Source organism: Felis catus, chromosome C2, assembly GCF_018350175.1.
Source record: "Felis catus isolate Fca126 chromosome C2, F.catus_Fca126_mat1.0, whole genome shotgun sequence".
Classification (NCBI taxonomy): domain Eukaryota; kingdom Metazoa; phylum Chordata; class Mammalia; order Carnivora; family Felidae; genus Felis; species Felis catus.
Window position 1 is genome coordinate 70,974,703 of NC_058376.1, and position 22,587 is coordinate 70,997,289.

General features: G+C 38.1%; 1 protein-coding gene across 4 annotated transcripts in view; it reads right to left on the bottom strand.

Annotated features, from left to right (window-relative positions):
• The window catches only part of OSBPL11 (oxysterol binding protein like 11), a 90,603-nt gene extending 68,460 nt beyond the window's left edge, over positions 1-22,143 (bottom strand). For all 4 annotated transcript variants that reach the window (XM_045037052.1, XM_003991726.6, XR_006585123.1 and 1 more), the window contains exons 1-2: positions 21,827-22,143; positions 1,272-1,340 (exon numbers count right to left, since the gene is read on the bottom strand). In XM_045037052.1, coding sequence (XP_044892987.1) covers positions 1,272-1,340; positions 21,827-22,143 — 386 coding nt within the window. The remainder of the gene's footprint in view (positions 1-1,271; positions 1,341-21,826) is intronic.
• Between the last annotated feature and the right edge of the window lie 444 nt (positions 22,144-22,587).

Consider the following 22,587-nt stretch of genomic DNA (forward strand, 5'->3'; position numbering starts at 1 on the left):
ACATACATACGTGTGTATGTGTGTGTGTGTGTGTGTGTGTGTGTGTGTGTGTGTGTACTATTTGTGTATTATTTGGCCATACAAAAAGAATGAAATCTTTCCATTAGCAATATGGGTGAAGCTAGAGAGTATTATGGTAAGTGAAAAAAGTGAGTCAGATAAGGACAAATACCATATTATGATTTCACTCATGTGGAATTTAAGAAACAAAACAAAGGAACAAAGAGGAAAAAAGAGACAAACCAAGAAAAAGACTCTTAACTATAGAGAACAAACTAATGATTACTGGGGGGGGAGGGGGGGGAGGGCATGGGTGGAGGGATGGGTAAAATAGGAAAAAAATAAAAATAAAAAAAATAAAAATAGAACTACCATATGATACAATAATTCCACTTCTAGGAATTTATCTGAAAAAAATGAAAACACTAATTTGAAAAAACACATGTACCCTATGTGCATTACAGCATTATTTACAATAGCCAAGATATGGAAGGAACCTAAATGTGTATTGATAAGATGAATGGGTGAAAAAAATATGGTACAGGTATAGATACACACAAACACACATACACAATGATATATTACTCAGCCATAAAAAAGAATGAAACATTGCCACTGTTGACAACATGGATGAGCTTAGAGGACATTACACTAAGTGATATAAGTCAGACAGAAAGACAAAAATACCGTATGATTTCACTTATATCTGGAATCTAAAAAACAAAACCAACACACAAAACAGAAACAGATTCACTGATATAGAAACGAACTGATGGTTGTTAGATGAGGTGGGGTAAATAATATAGGTAAACAGGATTAAGAGGTACAATCTTCCAGTTATAAAGTAAGACAAAAGGATGTAATGTACATCATAAGAAATGCAGTCTAATACTTTAACAACTTGGTATGGTGACAGATGGTAACCAGGCTTACTAATGTGACCATTTTGTAATACATATAAATATCAACTCACTATGTTTTAGTATACCTGAAACTAATAAGATACCCTATATTGTATTTCTATGTCTATAATTCTTCAATAAAAAAAATATATATTAACTTTTGAGATATTTGGAGCCTGCCATCTGGACAGATGTCAATTCCTCTCACCCTCTAAAAAGCAGAATTCATTGGACTTTTACATAACTATAAAACCTTCTCTAAAGAAGGTTTCCCATCCATGTTTGTACTGAAGTAATTTCAGAATATAAAATTATCAGCCCCACTTCTGGTCTCTTGGGAGAGGGATATAACACAGAAAAATCACTTACCTGTACTGCCACCCAGTGACAAGGTTGGTGTACTTCATTAAGTAGCCATATACATTTTCCATGTGATCACTGTTTCAAAAAAATCAGAATGCACCAGAGTCAGTGAAAATTAGAAGAAATATCAGGAAGTTAACTGAACAATTTAAAAAATAGCTGTAGACACATATGTGTTCTACAAATGCTTCAAACTTTCTTCAGAAGTCAAATTTATAGGGCTGCCTGGTTGGCTCAGTCAGTATAGCATGCAACTATTGATCACAGGGTTGTGAGTTCAAGCCTCACATTGGGCATGGAGTCTACTTAAAAAAAATAAGAAGTAAAATTTATAGGTTAACAAATAGAGGTATTTAATCTCCCAAATTTGATATCCATAGGCCTTTATTTTACCAGATTTCTTCAGAACAAGTATAATCCCCCATAAGTTATTATAGATCATAATATTTCAAATATAAAATCATTATATAAATATAAAATTATATAAATATAAAACAAATATACTATAAATATAAATATTTTATATATAACAATTAAATACTAACGAAATAAAATAGTTTTATGATTCTAGAATAAACCAAAAAGGGTCTCTAAATTAAACAATGCCTCTTCACTCCGGTGGGACACATAAGAGACCAATCTGTTCTGTCTCTGATTCCTTGGGCTTCCAAGACATAGGTCCTGTTTTTGGTGAGAGTGACCCCTCACTCCTGCTCCACCTCAGGTATGAAGCAAACACTATCAGTTTTGCCACTGGAAAGATTTTATTTGGGACTTGTGTCATTAGCCTTATTACAACTGAGTTTCTTCACTTCCTGCCCCCTTTTTTTCCACTTTATTACATGTATGTTCTGGTATAGTGATACATAGAAAATCCAAGACCTCATTGATATTTCTTTTCCAATATATTAAGGTTCCTCATACATATGAAAACATATTAAAGTTAGACCTACACAGACTATTTGTTGATAATGGGCTTGATTTGTTTTGTAGTTTATATCAGAATTCCTTTTAAACTCACCTACTGTAAGGTTTTAAATTTACGCTATAAAATGCAATGGATATTCATCATTTATTTTCTTTACTATCCCTAAATCACACAGCATATTTGGTAAAATTTCAGCTAACCTGCATAAAGGAAACTGACAATGTGAGGCAAATGGCAACCTTTCAAACATGGATGTTAAAGGCAAAAGCAAGGGAGAAATCAAAACAGATTTAGATTGATCTCAATGACAAATAAAAAGGGCTAAAGATAAAGACTCTCTCAGGAAAACAAAATAACCAAATTGATTATAAGATTTAGCAGCTATTACTGGACAGTGAGTAGGAGATGCCTCAGGAATAAACTCAATGTTGAGTGTCTTTCCAGTCTCATTTCCTCAAAGTGCTTGAAAATAAAGATCAAATCTGAAAATAAAGATGTGATCCCATGACTGAGTATATGTTTTTTGTTCTAAGGCTTTTTCATTCTAAGGCTAGCAAACAACATTGTTGATTAATATTAAGTCAAACTACTCGAGTCCTTTGGATTTTATAAGGTCACACTAATCTCAAGAAGACAAAGGTTGTCAACTTCTCAAACGCTAACCCAAAGTTCTGTTACATATTATGTCATGTTAAAATTGACAGTCCCAGTTGAATTCCCATTTAAACACTTTCTAAAGCCTACATCTAGAAGAAAGGATTCTTCTCTGGAAACCCAGCCCTTTGGGTTTTTGCTGGAGTTCCTCTAGTTGCAGCCCAGGTCACATCAAAGCTATCTCTTTCAGCTCCACTGGTACTTAGAAAAGCAGGAAGATATTTTTCTTGTATGGCTCCCACATCTTTCCCAAGCTTCAGGCTTAAATAGTTCTTTGGGGTCACTGGAATCCCAGTGCCCCTGGACTCTGCCCAAAAATAACTTCCCAAAGAGTTCCTCCTCTGTTTTAGGTATTTAACACACAGCTCAACTTCCCTCAACTGTTCTTGCCCTCAAAATTTATTCCTTCACTTATATATGGACTCTAAAAATCAGGGTGCCTGGATGGCTTAGCTGGCCAAGCGTCCAACTTCAGCTCGGGTCATGATCTCACATCTTGTGCGTTCAAGCCCCACCTCGGGCTCTGCCCCTCCCCGACTCATGCTCTGTCTCTCTCAAAAATAAATAAACATTAAAAAAAATTTTAAAAAATAGGGATGCCTGGGTGGCTCAGGTTAAGCGTCCGACTTCAGCTCAGGTCATGATTATCTTGGTTTGGGGGCTCAAGCCCTGCATCGGGCTCCGTGCTAACAGCTGAGAGCCTGGAGCCTGCTTCAGATTCTGTGTCTCCCTCCCTCTGCCCCTTACCCGTTCACACTCTCTCTCAAAAGTAGATAAACGTTAAAAAAAAATGTTAAATAAAAAATAAAATTTACCAAATTAAAAAATTAAATTAAAAATAAATAAATAAAAATAAAAAATTCAGAAGAATTTTTTATTTTTAAGTAATCTCTACACACAACATGAGGCTTAAACCCACAAACCTGAGATCAAGAGTTGCATGCTCTGCCGACTGAGCCAACCAGGAGTCCCAGAAAATAATCTTTAGGAAAGAGCTCACAGATACACAGAACAGACTGATGGGGTGGGGTTGAGTAAAATGGATAAAAGTGGTTAAAAGATACAAATTTCCAATCACAAAATAAATACGTCCTGGGGATGTTATGTCCAGCACAGAGCATATAGTTAAAAATACTGTACTGCATATTTGAAAGTTGTTAAGAAAGTAGATCTTAAAAGTTCTCATCACAAGAAAAAAAAAAGTATATGTGTGATGATAGAGACACTTGAGTGGCTTAGTAGGCTAAGTGCCTGACTTGATTTCAGCTCAGGTCATGATCCCAGGGTTGCGGGATTGAGCCCTGCATCGGGATCCGCACTGAGTGTGGAGCCTGCTTAAGATTCTCTCTCTCCCTCTGCCTCTCTCCCCACTTGTGCTCTTTCTCTAAAAAATAAAAAATATGTGTAGTGATAGATTTTTACTAGACTTCTTATGGTCTTCATTTCACAATATATACAAATACCAAATTATGTTGTCCACCTGGAAGCTAATATGGCAATTATACCTTAATTAAAAAAAAAAAAAAAAACCTTATTCTTTGTTCATTCTACCCTGTAGCTTCATAACCTGAATTTATATATTTATATATGTACGTATGTATGTGTATATTTATACTCTGCACCAATCCACAAAAAGCCTATGGTGCCACATAACCTAAATTAAATTATTTCTTCAAAGAACCAAAATATCCCATAATTCACCATTTTTGGTTTTCCCCCTTAATCTAGGTTCTCTACACCAAGCCTTCATCACTATACTAGGACTACTGGCATATAATAAATACATTACAATTCAATAAAATTCAATTCCTCTGGTGCTAGGACCATTATATCTTCCAAATGCATATGTGAACTGTGGAAAGAATCCTTCTTAAAAACTCAGTATATACCCACAACTGAGAAAAACAAACAAAAATGTTTATTTCTAAGCAATTGAAAATAATGCCTCATCTCTTTTACTTTTGTCCAGTCTCTCACGTAACTAAAGGTATCCCTCATTTTGGTCACATCTAAGTTGTTTCTATCAGTCATTTAATAGTTATCAACGAATTCTTAAGGGTACAATTCCAGTAGCAACATTCACGAAATAAAATCAAAGTAATGTTGTATAGTATAGTAATGTTCTTTGTTCAATTTTTAAATGTTAACATTTTGTTGATGCTTTCATCTAAAGAGTTAAGCTTTCTCACAAAAATTACAAGGGTGATATCACCATGGCTTATTTGACAATAGCATCAAGCCAGCCTCAAAAGAACTAGAAATTCAAATACGCAATTAATTACAAACTGCTGGCCTACTTTTATTACGTGATACAGACATCTGAGGCTACAAAGAACCAGCTTAAGAACATCCTATTCTCTGGAACAGCTGGTTGGCACTGTCATGTTCCTGTACTTTCCTTCCCTGGTCAGGTCAGTGCAACCGGCAGATGTAGAACAATTGTGCCATCTGGTGGCCACTATAAAGAGCTCTATGAGCGACCACCTTTTTGTTCACTCTTCCCTTTCTCCTCTCTACCTCCTTTATAACTGATTCTTTATGTAGTACCTCTAACCTTTATGCTTTGCTCCCATTTAAAATGTGTGAATTTCTATAGATTCTTAATGTACCTGTTAACATTAATAAAATCTAGTTGTTCAAATGGGAACACACCACATATGTGATCATATCATACTACTATTTTGTGTTCTATGAAGTAGAGATGATGGTCCAAAAGACAAATACACGGAAAAATAAGCTGTGAAAAAGTTAATTTCTTTTTCAGTCCTTCAGCAACTCCACCGATCAACAAATTGGGTATATTCTGATCTTCTAAACTTGTTAACATTCAATTGGGATTAGTACTAGAGGCTGATAGTCTATAAAAATAACTGATTAACTGAACTATGCCAAGCGGCATTATTACATTTAATGTGAGGCTCATCTATCTTAATAATGATTATTTCAATTCCTAAGTCTCCATTACTATAACACACGTATTTCTTAACCTTTCTTGATCAGACTTAAGGAAGATATGTAGAAGCTTTTAAAATTAAGCTACTTTCTGAACAGCTTCAAATCCTTTCATTTCAGTTCTGCACAATTACTCATGACCTCCTAAATGCAAAGCACTCTGAAAACCCACTGAAAAGGATGGGAAAATAAAAAGGCAATTTCTCTCCATCCCCAAACCACCATCTAACATAAGAGAAATATATCTCCTTGAAGAAAAAGACAATGACAAGGGCTCCTACTAGAGGAGAGACACACTGGGCCTGTGTTTTTAGCTGTCATACTAATGAAAAGGGTATTTCATTAAAGACACAGGATTCAGTGGTGACTGAGCCTGGAATGACTGGACCTGACTGATTAGATGTGAAGTGAGAAAGAGATGGAGAGTGACAGTAGGCTGAGAGAGAAGGGACAACACCCGGAGTTCAGCTGGAACAACTGTGCAGATACTAATACTTTCACTAAAATGGGGACCACAGAGGAAGTTTTGGGTTTGTCCCAACTTAACATATTGAATTTCAGGGATCTGCAGACCATACACAGGGAGATAGCCAATAAGGTAGCATGATTTGGATTGGACATATAGATTTGGTAGTAATCAGCATATAAGCATGTAACTGGTATTTGAAGCCAGAAGAGTAAATAAAATCACCCAGGAAGGATTATAAAATGACCAGCGATGGAACAGAGCCTAAGGGAGAACCCTCAGGAAAAGTTTTAAACGCAAGAGGAGTGCAGACAGAAGATAAGTAGTAGCTGAGTAGTAGAAAGAAAACCGGGAGTACTTTAAGTGAGTTTGTGGTCAAGCATGTTCAGTGCTACTGGGGGGTGAACTAAGATGCAGACTGAGAAGTTTCTATTAGATTTACCAACCAAGAGATAACAGATCAATGAAATGATGAAGGCTGAGCCAGCTGGCAGTAACCAAGAGACACTGGGAGAAACAGAACTGGTTAAAAGGATGTGGGCTTAGGACGGGGTAATTCTAAGTACCCAAAGAGAAGGAGATAGAAAGAAAGGTTCAAGACTCAGAAGAAAGAGAGAAATGGGAGAGAGAGGCAGATTCCATAGCCCAGATACAGTAGAGGAGTTAGTCTTGGACACCTTAACACATTTAACTGCAGGCAGAAATTTATGCAAGCTGTAGTCAGTGTAAAGCAGGTGCCAGTCAAGCCACAGATCAAAATTCCTACTTTCTACTAAGCAAAAACTGTCCTCCAAAATTAGCTTAGTTTTGGTTCATTCCCTTGATAATATAAATAGCATGATGAAGGGAGAGAGCAGCCTGCTTAGCTAAGGAAAAAGCAGCTGACAACAGATGGGAACGACTGCAACACATGTAAGTCCTTCTGCTGTAAAAAGATATTCTGCAGAGCAGTGACTGCTTCTTACTCATCCTGGTATTCCTTGTAGCACCTAGCTTATAGCCTGGGATATAGCAGGTGCTCAAGAAATCTCTGCAGAATGATTTAAGCAATGGGAAGATAGAAGCAGAATGTTTCTATAAAACCACAAGGCAATTCTGAGTAACTGTCAAAAAAAAAAAAAAAATCAACACAGCCTGTACACTCCAATCAATTTCAGATAAAACAAAATCTAATTCCAACCATATCTTAGTCTATACCCAAAAGTATGAAGTAAAAGACATTCCCTTCCTGCAAAAAGCCTTAAAAATGTTAATGCTCTTCGCACTGAGTAATGTACAAAATTGTTGAATCACTGTATTGCACACCTGAAATTAATATAACACTGTATGTTTTACTGGAATTAATTTTTTTTAAATGTTAGTGCTCTTTGGCCCAAGAATTTTACTTCCAGTTATCTAGTCTAAGATAAATAATTAGAAATGTAGACAAAGATAATATGCAACCTTGTCCACTATAGCACTACTTACAATAATTAAAATAAGAAAGAAAAGAAAAGAAAAGAAAAGAAAAGAAAAGAAAAGAAAAGAAAAGAAAGAAGTGAATGGAGAGAAAAGGAAGAAAATAAGCTCAATGAACAACATCAGGAGAATTATTAAGAAGTATCATGGATTACACTGTATGTTAACTACCTGGAATTTAAATAAAAACTTAAAAGTATATATATATATATACATATATCTATATCTATATCTATATCTATATCACCAAGGTGAATAGGATTCACCAAGTAAAATGTTTATGAGTTTCTAACAACATGGGGAAGTGCTTTAAGATAATTAAGTTTTTTTATCTATAAAATACCAAATTTAATATAGCCTATAAAAAATGTGCACAGGACAAAACTACACAAAATAGTAACTCCATCACTGGATGGAGAAGTTATGGATGGTTTTACTTTGCTGTCTTTACTATTTCACATTTTCCAGTTTTAACATCCTATTATTGTTATAATTAAAACACTTTTAAATATCCAATTATTTTGAACAGGCAGGATAGTTCAGGGCAGAGAGCTACTTCTATCTGTTATTATGCATGGATTAAATTTTTTAAAACTCTCCGAAGGGACTATATGACCATTGCTCTTTTGAGATGTAGAACTGTGTTTCCTATAAGCTCTTACTTCCCAAATTAACCTACACATACTCAAAACTGGGCTGGGTGGGTGGGTGGGAGAACAGAGTAAAATTAGATTGCGTTTCTAGAGCAAATTTACTTGACTATAGTAAGTTAAAACATTAAAAAAATAAGTTAAAGCATTTTTAATATCAAAACTCTCATAAATATTAAGAAAAAACTTGCTCCCTCCTCACACATCCATCTCCATGTGGAGAACTTCTCTAGAGAGCTCCCATCCTCTTTTCCCCATTCTTCCCCTCACACATCCCACAGCTGGGCATGAAGGGCTCAGCTCCTCTGGGCTCCTTCCCTTGGATCTGCCTCCTACCCAAAGAAGACATTCTTACCTGCTCTGACAGAGAGAAGACCTGAGTATTCCAAACTGCCTCTGTGCCTGTGACTAGGTAGATAAGTATGCCTAATTCCAGGGTGGAAATAGCAAATTTACTTTACTATGGTAACTGCTGATGCTTTCTTCAATGAGTTTTTTGCAGTAATAAAACTATTTCTTCATATCCACTAGTATGTCTATTATCAAAACCAAAACCAAACCAAACCAAACCAAAAGACAGAAAATAACAAGGGTTGGCAAGGGTATGGAGAAATTGGAACCCTTCTGCACTATTGGTGGGAATGTAAAATGGTATAGCTGCTGTGGTAAACATGATTCAGCAATTCTACCTCTGGGTATACACACAAAAGAATGAAAGCAAGTACTCAAACAGGTATTTGTATACCAATGTTCACAGCGGTATTATTCACAATAGCCAGAAGATGGAAACAAATCAAATGTACATCAACAAATGAATGGATAAATAGAATGTGGTAAATACACGCAACTGAATATTATTCAGCCTTAAAAAGGCAGGAAATTCTGACACATGCTGCAACATGGATAAACCCTGAAGACATTATGCCAAGTGAAATAAGCCAGACACAAAACGACAAAAGTTGTATGATTTCACTGTGAGACACCTAGAGTTGTCAGAATCACAGAGACAGAAGGTAGAATAGTGGTTGCGAGGGGTTGAAGATTGGGTGGGGATAGGGAGTTATTATTTAATGGGTAGAGTTTTAGTTTGTGATGACAAAAAATTCTTTTAAGTTTACCTTTTTATTTTGAGAGAAAGAGAACAGGTGTGTATGCATGACTGGGGGAGGGGCAGAAAGAGAGAAAGAGAATCCCAAGCAGGCTCTGCACTGTCAGCACAGGGCCAGACCAACCTGAGCCGAAGTTGGATGCTTAACCAACTGAACCACCCAGGCACCCCTGGGATGATGAAAAACTCTAAAGATGAATAGTAGTGATAGTTGCATAACATGTCAATGTACTTAATGTCACAGAACTAGACACCTGAAAAATACTTTAGATGGTATATTTTATATGCATATTTTACTACAATTAAAAAAATAAATAAACCTGGGGTACCTGAGTGGCTCAGTTGGTTAAGTGTCAGGCTCTTGGTTTCAGCTCAGGTAATGATCTCATGGTTCGTGGGTTCGAGCCCCTTGTCGGGCTCTATGCTGACAGAACGAGACCTGCTTGGGATTCTCTCTCCCTCTATCTCTGCCTCTGTGCCACTTGCACGCATGTGCTCTCTCTCTCTCTCTCTCTCTCTCTCTCTCTCTCAAAATAAACAAATAAACACTAAAAAAAAAAAAAAACAACAAAAACCTGACAATTTGATTGTATTCTGATTCCTGTGCCCTCCCTCTCAGCTGACCCTGACTCTATACTGACCTCTGTAAGCAACTGATACATAGAGAGTAGAATATAAAATTCTCATGAATTCTGAAATACAGAAAACTCCCAAGAAAGTTATACGAGCCAGGGGCTGTTTTAAATCACAAACTAGATCCACTTAAGGTACCTACTATATCTTACGCAGCTAAAAGATAGTTCAAGAAGAAAGTTTGAGAAGCACAGCTGTAAAACGTTTTCCTACACCGACCAAAAAAAAAAAAAATCCTATACATAATCTGATTGTTACAGACAACTGGGAAATCCCTCATGCAGATAACTGGCCATTTGACAACAGACCTTCAATGAAGATGGGACAGAAGAAACTCCCACATGTTAAAGTAGAAAGTCACCTCTAACACCTCAAGAAAGAAAGCTGTTTATTATAATGGAAAGGGCATGGCTTAGTGTCAGACAGTTATAGGTATGAACTCCACTGTGACCTTGGGCAAGTAACATATCTGGTACTGCGTTTCTTCATCTGTAAATGGGGATAAGAATATCTTGGGGCGCCTGGGTGGCGCAGTCGGTTAAGCGTCCGACTTCAGCCAGGTCATGATCTCGCGGTCCGTGAGTTCGAGCCCCGCATCAGGCTCTGGGCTGATGGCTCAGAGCCTGGAGCCTGTTTCTGATTCTGTGTCTCCCTCTCTCTCTGCCCCTCCCCCGTTCATGCTCTGTCTCTCTCTGTCCCAAAAATAAATAAACGTTGAAAAAAAAAAAAAAAAAAAGAATATCTATCCTGCAGATTTATAATGAGAAAAGAAAATATATTCACCCCAAATATATTTGAAGTATAAGTCAATATGGTTAATGCTCAACAAATACTGATTCTCTCACACTCCAGGAAGTCAATTCCTCCATAGGCAAATTCCTTTGACGTAGGCTCATTTTTCTAGATCAGTTTTCTAGATTTGTTGTATCTTTTTTTAAATGTTTGTTGTTTTTTTTTTTAACATTTATTTATTTTTGGGACAGAGAGAGACAGAGCATGAACGGGGGAGGGGCAGAGAGAGAGGGAGACACAGAATCGGAAACAGGCTCCAGGCTCCGAGCCATCAGCCCAGAGCCTGACGCGGGGCTCGAACTCACGGACCGTGAGATCGTGACCTGGCTGAAGTCGGACGCTTAACCGACTGCGCCACCCAGGCGCCCCTTAAATGTTTTTTTAATTTATTTTGAAAGAGAGAGAGAGTGGAGGAAGGACAGAGAGAGAGGGAGAGAGAGAATCCCAAGTTGTCAGTGCAGAGTCCGACACAGAGCTCCATCCCATGAACCCTAAGATCATGACCTGAGCAGAAATCAAGAGATGGACACTTAACCCACTGGTCCACCCAGGCGTCCCTGTCTTATCTTCTTAGCCTGACATTTTCAAGTCAGAATGATGGGACCTAAAAAGCCCAAGACTTCCACTTCTTTCATTTTAAGAAATAGTTATTGCATTTTTTTTCCAGTAGGTATTTTGTCAAGAATGATGGAAGACCTGAGATGTTACCCTACTTGAAAGCTAGCAAGTTAGCCCAGTTTCATGGATGCTGGCAAAAGACATGAGACTCCTCAGTCAGAGACAAAAGACTTCAGTAGCCATAGCAACAGCCCCATCACACAGGGCAACACAGAGGACCGGAGATGCCTGCACATGCAGGACATTGTGGGACAGGTTGAGGAAACTGTGTGCAGAGAACCCACATCTTTCAATGAACAGTAAGTTGGCCTCACCTCTGCAGCAAGGAGACCTTATCTTTATTATACTGGATGATAAATAAACCTGCCTTCTGCTTAGGAGGGAGATAACTATATCTTCCAAGACTGTTTGCTATACAGATTTTTTGGAAAAAAACAGTAAGTAACGAAGGGGGAACTGTCTCCCAATAAGCATTACTATGTATTACATTATCCAACCCTATCTTCCAGGCGCCAGTTCCCCTTCTCAGAGGCAAAGACCTCTCAATTTCTTGTGTACTTCTTCAGAAATATTCTATGCACCTACAAGTGTGCACATATACACACCATTTTATTTTTTAAACAAATGGTTGCAATTATACACATAATTCTGTACCTTGCTTTTCTGTTTTCTTAGGGATAGTTTCACACTGACACATACGGATCTAACTCATTTCTTAACATCTGCACAGTAATCCATTTTATGGCAGTATCATATAGTTAACCAGTTCCAATCCTCCTACTAACAGAGTTTTTTGCCTAGGCTTTTATTATTACAAATAATGGTGCAACAGAGTTGTACATATCTTTGTACATATTTGCTAAAAGTGAAATTGCCAGGTATATGCGTTTTTAGTTTTTATAAATATCACCAACCTGCTCTCCAAACAGGCTACCCCAATTTAACTCTCATCCTTTAATGTAAAAAGAGGACCTATATTCTCACACCAGCCTAAAGCAGTATTGTTTGCCAACAAAAATAGGAGCTATAGCTCTTACTATAAACAGGACTTTCAGACATTACGAGTAGGCTTTTCAATACCCCTTAGGTTCAAAATTAAGTTGCTAAACCCTAAGTGTAAGGCAGTGTTATGCTGTGGAATGAGCACATAAAAGGGATACAGGATCTAGTACCAATTTTCCCATGACTAATGCCACGACTGACCCTGGCCATATCAATCTCTCTGGGCCTTGGTTTTTCTCATGTGTCCGATGACCCTTTCAACCTAAAATGTGTGTACATCACTCATCATTTGAAATTCTAAAGGTTTTTCTCAACAGAAAATTATTATTTCAAAAGTAAAGTTTGCAAATAAGAGAAACATTATACCTGTAATTAAAACTTTTTAGAATAAAGTAGAAAACTTTTTCTGGTACAGTATCTTTTCAGATAGTAGTATTTATTATCTCTCATATACTTCCAAAAGGCTTCACAGAAGCAGGCCTCAGTAAAACCAAGACACCACAGACCAAGAGAGTATCAAGATACTATACGTCTCACTGCCACACAAGAAGCCATTTTTAGGTGGGAGGAGACCTGAATCAGTCGAGGATGAGAAAGATTTTTCATTGGACCCCTCCCTTCTAATATTTTTTAATAATATTACCTATTCTAAAAAATCACATTAAAAATATTCTTTTCAATTATGTTATAAAAATATGTGAAACAGCGACAAAATTGATAAAGAAGTTCTCTTTGCAGATTTGAGGTTACAGATTCAGGCAGTACTTTAAAAAGGCCTCTATCAAGGATAAGAAAGCTGCTCCAGAAGCAACTATTGGTGGCATTTCATCTCACCTTTTGTATCATTCTCATTCCCTCCTTTTCTTCCTCTCTTTCTCTCCCTGTCTCTATCTCTTTGCTATATCCTTTTTCTCTCTCTATTTTTCCTCTTCTTTTCTTTTTCTCTCCCAACCATCCTTTTAACTAGGGCTTCCAGCTGCAGCCAGTAGCAACAGCCTCTCCCCTCTAGGGACCTTCCAACCAACCTCAAGAACAGCAATGGAAGTAAACTGCAAAGGCAGCCAAAACTCAAGAACAGGGAAACACTGAGTGAGAAATCATGTTTTGTTACAATACCTTACAAACCCAAAAGAAAATCCTTTCTTTCACCACCAAATAAACTGTTCTAAAACCCAGATGGTAATACCAAAACAATAATGTAACTATTTAAACAGGCAATTTAGTTTTAAGTTAAACCTGAATAAGTCTGGATACAAATCATTTTATTTAGCAAAATCGGTATAGGGGAAGATTCTTAGCTAGTGAAGATGTTTTCTCAAAGGGAACAAAGATGTTCCCTCTAGGCAAGGTAGTATAATTTACATCAAGAATATTCTCCACTATGTTCAAAAGCAAAAACAGAAGAGTTTAAAAAGATATAATTTCCCACAAATCTATTTGTTGGGCAATTTCTTCTGGAATCTAAATCATGCAATTTATTTGCAAAAGACCAATTTGCATGTTCTAACATTAACCTGCTCGTATAGTTTTGATACAGTAGAATTTCTATGTAAAATATGAACTCAAATGGACTGTGTTTAGACCTATAGCAAAAATATAAAACACTAAGAAATCAGAGTATACCATAAGAAACCAAATATTTTTCCTCAAGGCTTGGTGTAGTTCTCACTAGATTTCTGGAACAATATTTTATAGTTTTCAGCTACATGCCTATAAGTTGCCTTTCTCTTATTTTCACTAGCATCGACAGCAACTTTCAGATAAGGATAACAAAAACCAGGGTACAGAAGTACACATTCAAGTTTCCTTTAACCCTTACAGAGAGAAAAAGTAAACATTCACAATTTTTTCTTCAAATCAAACTCAAAAAGTGGTCAAACCCTGAAGATAGTAAATGTTAGGTTATGTTTACGCAGACCTCCTTTCCCCATTTGAAAATAGGTACAGGTACTTTTCCTATTAACAGAGTATTTACAGTGGTAGACACCAGGTCTGACCATAAAAATTATTTCTATACTATACATTTTTAGAATTCTACCCATTTACTGAAACCCGTAACTATTTGCTAATAAGGAAAAGAGATCTGTTTGTTAATAGGGCTTGGCCAGCATGGAGCCCAAAATAAGACAAGCAGACTGTTATACACTCCAGTTTGCTTTTCAGTTCCTCCTCTGGGTAGTTCTCTTCTGTCCATTTCAATAAGTGGCATATTTGTAGATGTGTACATTTTTCTGAAAGCTGACACGAAGAATATGAAAATAATGGAAACATGCACATTTTATACACTTTGAACACTTACTATGAAAAAGGAAGGAAGGATCCAGAATTAAGAAATCTGTTTTCCTTTTAAATGGTGAACAAAGACCACAACATATAAATATAAATTACTTTGGAAGAAGAAAATTTGGGGCTAATCTAATAAATTTACTGATCAGCTTTGATTTGAAAAAGAGTCATCGTTATATATTTTGCAAAGGCAGCTGAGGCTCTTTCTTTCTTTCTTTTTTTTTGAAAGACTTTATTTTTACATAATCTCTACATCCAATGTGGGGCTCAAACTCAATCCCAAGATCAAGAGTCTCATGCTCTACTGACTGAGCTTGCCAGGCACCTCTCTTCTCTTTTGTGATTCTTTTCCAGAATCTTCCCAAAATAAGCCTCGGGAGTCCTTACTTTTCACTGTTATGAATGTATATATTAATTTGGAAATAACAGGGCTCTACATGATAGAGGCTCAAAAATATTTGCTGCATGAGTTAGAACACCAGTGAAGGATGAAACCACCATGTCCTAAACTATTTATCAATAACTATCCATTCCTTTAGAGAGTGTATCAACTTTAAATACCTCTACACAAATAACTACTTAGAAATAAAAGTTCTTCCACTTACTAGCCGTGGCTCTGGTCAATTCATTTTGACTTCTGTTTTATTCAACTATAAAATGGTGATAACAGTGTCCTTCCTACCTTCCTCTAAGAGCTGTAGTGAGGATTAAATGTGACAACAGAAGTGAATACATTCTGGATACTACAAAGGCAATTATCTACTTTGCTGGATATGCTCCACATCTCTAAAGTCTAGCTGGATATACAACTTAAACATTCTAGCAACTTAAGTTCAACATACGGAAAACCAAATGCATCATTTGACTCCCCAAATCTGTTTCTCGTGTAGACTTCTCAAAGTTTCAAATCTGGATGACAGAGGTCAATTTTTACTTCCTTCCCTCAGTACATCACCAAGGTCTGTCAACCTTCCTTCCATGGTTTCCTTCTTTTCCAGCCTACTAACACTTTCCCTGTATTATCTCATGTCTAGGTCATTACAACTGATCTCCTAGTAGCTCCTCTTATTCCCTGACAATCAGTTTCAGTCCCAAACTCTCAGCTTTAGAAACAAATTTCCAACTGCCTACTTGTCAAATCTGTCTCAACAATAGATGATGATCTAGAGTCTATTTATACTATCATCTGTAATAGGCACCTTCTAATGTGGCTCCCATGATCCTCATCTGCTGGTATTCACACCCTTGCGTGGGCTGAACCTCATCATTTACTCATTCCATGCCCAAGTGGGAGAGAGGCAGAGACAGAGGGAGAGAGAGAGAATCCTAAGGAGGCTCCATGATGCCAGCACAAAGCCCAATACAGAGCTTGATCTCACTAACCATGAGCTCATGACCTGAGCTGAAATCAAGAGTCAGATGCTTAACTGACTGCGCCACCCAGGCACAACTCATCATTCACTTCTAATATAGTGAAAAGTGATGGGGACTTTACTTCCATGTTTAAATTACAAAAGACTGTCACTTCCATCTTGCTAGCATTCTCGTTTTCTTACTTCCTCACTCTGAAATAACAAGCCGTCAAGTAGTAAGACGCTCTGTGGAGATGCCCATGAAGCCAGGAACCAAAGGAAACCACCAGCGGTCAGTTTATAAGGAACTGAGGTCTTTGTCCAACAGGCCAAAAGAAATGAATTGTGCCAAGAGCCACGAATGAGCCAGGAAATGAATTCTTCCCAGCTGAGCCTCAAGATAACTGTAGCCTTGTAAAATACCCAGAACCAGTGGACCCACCTAAGCTTCAGAACACTCTGGGATAAAAAATGTTACTGTTTCAACACACTAAATTTTGGGGTAATTTGTAACACAACAGTAGATAATACACTATCTCACATATTTCAAAATAAATTCAAAATAAATAATAAACATAAAAAGAAATTTACAAACATTAAAAAAAATTGGGGGCACTTAGGTGGCTCAGGCAATTAAATGTCCGACTCCTGATTTTGGCTCAGGTCATGGTCTCACAGTTCTGAGACTGAGCCCCGTCAGGCTCCACACTGACTGGGATTCCCACTCTCTCCCTCTCTCTTTGCCCACCCCCCAGCTCGCGCACACAGGTGCTCTCTTTTTCTCTCTCTCAAAATAAACATTTAAAATAAAAAAGACAGGGGCGCTTGGGTGGCTTAGATGGTTGAGCGGTTGAGCGTACAACTTCAGCTCAGGTCATGATCTCGTGGTTTGTGGGTTTGAGCGCTGTGTTGGGCTCTGCTGACAGCTCAGAGCCTGGAGCCTGCTTCGGATTCTGTGTCTCATTCTCTCTCTGCCCCTCCCCGACTTGTGCTCTGTCTCTGTCTCTCAAAAAAAAAAAAAAAAAATGTAAAAAACAATTTTTTTTTAATCAAAAAGACAATAAAGTGCTGGTAAGAATATGAAGAAGTTAAAACTCAATAAACTGCTGGCAAGAAAGTAAAATGGTATAGCCACTTTAGAAAATAGTCCGGGGGCACCTGGGTGGCTCAGTGGGTTGAGTGTCTGATTTTTGATTTTGGTTCAGGTCACAATCTCACAGTTGTGGAATCAAGCCCTGCAATGGGCTCTGCACTGAGTGTGGAGCCTGGTTGAGATTCTCTTTCCCTCTGCCCCTCTGCCCACTTGTGCTCTTTCTCTAAAAATTAAATTAAATTTAAAAAAAATAGTCTGACAGTTCCTCAAAAAGTTAAGCGTAAAGTTACGATACGACCTAGCAATTCCACTCCTAGATATACACCAAAGAGAAATGAAAACACATATCCACACAAAACTTGAACACAAACGTTCAAAGTAGCATTATTCATAATAGCCACAAAACAGAAACAACCCAAATGTGTGTCAAATGATGAATAACAAAATATGGTATATTTGTATAATGGAATATTATTCAGTCATAAAAAAGAATGAAGGAATGATATGTGACAGCATTTATAAACCTCAAAAACATGATGCTTATTAATTTTCTAAGTTTGTAAAGCTAAAGTCCAGGTCTGAATCTCAGGGTCTTTACTGAATTTCAACTACTCAGTAAGACATAACCAAAAATCTCCACTTTTAAAATGGAAGAGTAGCAAATTACAGGTAGGCAGTTGAATGTATTGCCTCTGAAATTATAGGAATAGCTGAAGCCATGGAAGAGAATGAGATAACAAACAGAAAACATGCAGCTTAAGGAAAGAAAATGATGGAATATCATACCAGCCTTTTAAGGAAAAGAGCCAACCAAAGAAACGGAGAAAAAAAACATTCAGAGGGTAAAGGAGAAACCAAGAAAAAGTAGTATCAAAAACTCAAGAAAAGAGAGGCGCTTGGCTGGCCCAGTCAGTAGAGCATGCGACTCTTGATTTCGGGGTTGTAAGTTCAAGCCCCATGGTGGGTGTAGGGATTACTTAAAAGTAAAATCTTTAAAAAAAAAAAAAAGAAAGAAAAAGAAAAGGCAAGAAACAAATTGTAACTAATACAGTTATACAGAAATCAATGGGAATAAGAATCTAAAAAAAATTCATCATTTTTTCACTCCTATCCTTGGTGTGGATAGAGCCAAATATCATGGGTTGAGCAATAAACAAGGATTAAAGAAATGGAAGCAGTTGTGTGTAAATGAGTTTTAAGAGGAAAGATTTAGGCTGAGTTTTACTATACTTGTTTTTTTAAGTCTAGAAACTTTGAGTCTCAGAGGAAGAAGCCAGGAAGAGAGAACAACCCAGGGCAATGGAGAAAACTGCTTCATCAATGTCCTAGAGGACAAAGGGACAAATTAAATTGAGAGCTAGGTTGAAGGATTAGTCTTGGACAAACTTCATTAAAATAAAAATATGTCAGTATGTAAATGCAGTAACACATTATATATCTGCACCCTTGGAGAAGAGTTTCACATAACTGCACTTTCCAAATATTTAAGCATCTTTTCTTTCAGCTATTTTCTTTGAAATTGTTCAACACTATATCACATGGTTCTGTCTTCTTACACACTGTGCTTTCCTAGATGACTTAAGGCCATTATGACTGATTATTGTACTAGGAAGCAATATAGCTGAGTCTGCATGTTAATTTTTCAAATCTTCTTGGGCTGTCCTACACTTATCAGTTCCCATTTTCTCTGGTACATTTACCGTGATAACCTTTTTCATATGTGCTTCCAATAGATTCTAGTTTGAAAATCATGTAACCATTAAGTAATACACTAAACAAAGGATAATACAGTTCTGAATTGAAGTACAGGAGTAAAGAGTGTGGCTTTATGACAACTCTCTCCAGGGCTAAAAATTCTGTTTCACGTTTTAATTCAACTGAGAGTGGGTTTCAAAAAGTTGAGGATATCTATCAGAAGACAGACTTCTGACTTGGAATATTACTTTATTTTGCTTCCTTAAGTCATATCAAAATATCCTTGCCAAGTAATTGATAATCTTACATGGTTAGTCTTCAGCCACCAAAAAAAAGGATCATGTTGATTCCAAAAGTGACCCTAAATATCTCACAGTAACTAAATATACTTTCCTGTCCTAAAATCACTTACCAATAAAGTTATAATTTTCTACACTTCATTTCTGTATGCTAATAGTCATGCATATTTCACACATATGGATATTATGTGTATACTGTGTATAGTTAAGTATATATCGTTCACAAAAATCTTAGCTTTATTTTTTTTAATTTATTTTGAAAGAGAGAGAGAGACAGTGAGTGTGGGAAGGGGCAGAGAGAGAGAGAGAGAGAGAAAGAGAATCCCAAGCAGCACAGAGCCTGACTCAGGGCTTAAACTCAAAAAATGTAAGATTGTGACCCAAGCTAAAATCCAGAGTTGGATACTGAACCAAATGAGCCATTCAGGTGTCCCACAAAATCTTGGCTTTAATCCCTTTCAAGTTTCACACAAATTTCACAACTACAAATAGCACAGGGCTAAAAATGACTAGAGTTAAGTACACAGGGAGTCAGTTAACCAAAATTTAACAATTCATTTCTTTAGCTGCAATACAATGGTATAGCCTGAATTCATTCTTTCTTAAGATTCTGGTGATCTAGCAATTCTACTTCTGGGTATTTATCTGGAAAAAAAAAAGGGGGGGGTGCACTTGGGGGGCTCAGTCAGTTAAGCATCCGACTTGGGCTCAGGTCATGACCTCACGGTTTGTGAGCTCGAGTCCTGCATTGGACCCTGTGCTGATAGGCTCAGCCTGGAGCCTGCTTCAGAGTCTGTGTGTCTCCCACTCTCTCTGCCCTTCCCCCGCTCATGCTCCGTGTGTGTGTGTGTGTGTGTGTGTGTGTGTGTGTGTGTCTCAAAAATAAATAAACATTAAAAGAAGTAAACATTAACTTGAAAAGATTATCTGCACCCCTATGTTCAATGCAGCATTATTTACAATAGCCAAGACGTGGAAGCACCCTAAGTGTCCATCAACGGATGAACAAATAAAGAAAATGTAGTATATAAAATGGAATATTATTTAGCCACCAAAAAAAAAAGGAAATCTTGCCATTTGCAAAAACATGGATGGACCCTGAGGGCATTAAGTGAAGTTAGACAAACAAATACTGTGTGATCTCATTTATACATGAAATCTAAAAAAACAAACAAAACAAAATAAAATAAAAATGAACTCCTAGATAGGGACAGACCAGTGGTTTGCCAGAGGTGGGGGAATGGGGTGGAGGCATGGACTGTGAATTGGGTGAAGGTGGCCAAAAGGTACAAGCTTCCAGTTACAACATAAGTCCTGGGGATGTAATGTACAGCATGGTGACTATAATTAATGATAACATTTTGTGTATTTGAGAGTTGCTAAGAGAGAAATCTTAAAAGTTCTCATCACAATAAAAAAAATATTGTAACTATGTATGGTGATGGATGTTCACTAGATTTACTGTGGGGATCAACACATACAAATAGAGAATCATGTTGTACACTTGAATCTAATGTTACATGTAAAATATCTCAATTAAAAAGATTCTGGTTATATCCTCCTATACTTTACTCATCAAAAGCAAAAACAAAACTACCATTGCTTCTCCCGCACTCTCTTCCTGCTCCTTAAATTTATCCTCCATATTAATGAAAATTAACAAATGTAGAATTTCTCATCATGACAGAGTTAAATGGCCTGACCAACTCAAACTGAAATGTCTCCAGTCTCCCTGGTTTAGAGTATTAGAGGCACCAGTATCTATATCTGTGCCCCTGTGTTCAAATTATTTACGTGTATCTCCCCTTCTAAGTCACAAACACCATGAGGGCAAAAATCTTTTTTTTTTTTAATGCTTATTTTTGAGAGAAAGACAGAGTGCAAATGGTGAGAGGGAGAGGGAGAGGGAGAGGGGGAGAGGGGGAGAGAGAGGGAGAGAGAGGGAGAAGGAGAGGGAGGGAGGGAGGGAGGGAGAGAGAGAGAGAGAGAGAGAGAGAGAGAGAGAGAGAGAGAAAGAGAAAGCAGGCTCCAGGCTCTGAGCTATCAGCACAGAGCCCCATGCCAGGATCATGACCTGAGCCGAAGTCAGAGGCTTAACAGACCGAACCACCCAGGGGCCGCAAGAATCTTTTCTTATTCAATGATTCCATTCAATCACTTGACAAATATGTTTGAGCACCTAGCATTTCCTAGCCTCTGGAGAGAGCTGAGTTAAGCAGTTCCTGCCTTCACAGTCAAGCAGGAACTGTAAACACAGGCCTGTAAACAAATTACAACACACGCAAAAGCAGAAGTGAGCACAGAAATTAAATCAGAAGAGGAATGAACTCTAGGGATGTAGAGGAAGTTCAGGGATACACTTATGTATTCTCCGAAAGGCCTTCCATAAATACCTGTTGAATGGACGAATGAATGAATGAAATCTTGCTTATGAAAGATGAGATCCCAGGTCCAAATGAGATGTATTAGTTGCTTCTGGAAGTCACTAGGTAACTTTACCTTTCAACAACCGCCAAAATGCAGACTCCAGCATGTCACCCCCACCTGAGGAAATCACCTTGAAGAAAGGACCTACCTGTACTGCCAGCCTTTTGCACTGCCACCGCGACTACTGCTGCTGCTGCTGCTGCTGATTCCACCCCCACAGCTGCTGTTGCTGCTGTTCTTGTTTGGGGTCACCGCTGTGGCCAGGCCCTCCAGCTTTCCTTCACTCTCTGAGACTTTCATTGTTGACACTGGTTCACCCCCCTGCATCTTAACTCCAAAGTCCATTTGCCCTTCTTGGGCGGGAGGGAACAACTCTGCAGAGTAGTTTTGTAGGTGCGAATTTTTAAGATTTGATCTGAAGGTGATTCCAGTTGCTAAATCAGGCCGCGGCTGGATGGGAACCATCAAATGGTCCAGGGAAGGAATACAAGCATTCCTACCAAAGGAAAACTTTTAAGAGGGCAAGGGTAGCAATGAGGACAGAAACCCTTTAAATATATATCTCTTTCCCGGCAAATGCAAGGAGGAAAAAAATCACCCTGCCAGAGGGTTTGGTGGTTTACTCAAAGGAGAAGCAGAAGCAGTGCGGGGAGGTCGGGGACTCTTAGCCAAGAGGGCTCGCCGAAGGACGGAGGACCACGGACCGCGACCCGAGGCCTGACCTCTGAGCTGACGGACTGGCCCGCCGCGCTCCCTCTGCTCCTCCAGCGGGTCCTCTGGCGGAGGGTTCCGTCCAGCCCGCTCGACGGTTCCCGCCGCAGCCCCCGTGACAGAACAGGGACCGCCCGCGCGCAACCCGGGAGGAGGGCTGGGGAAGGAGGCCGCCGGGGGCGGGACGCCGGCTCCCAG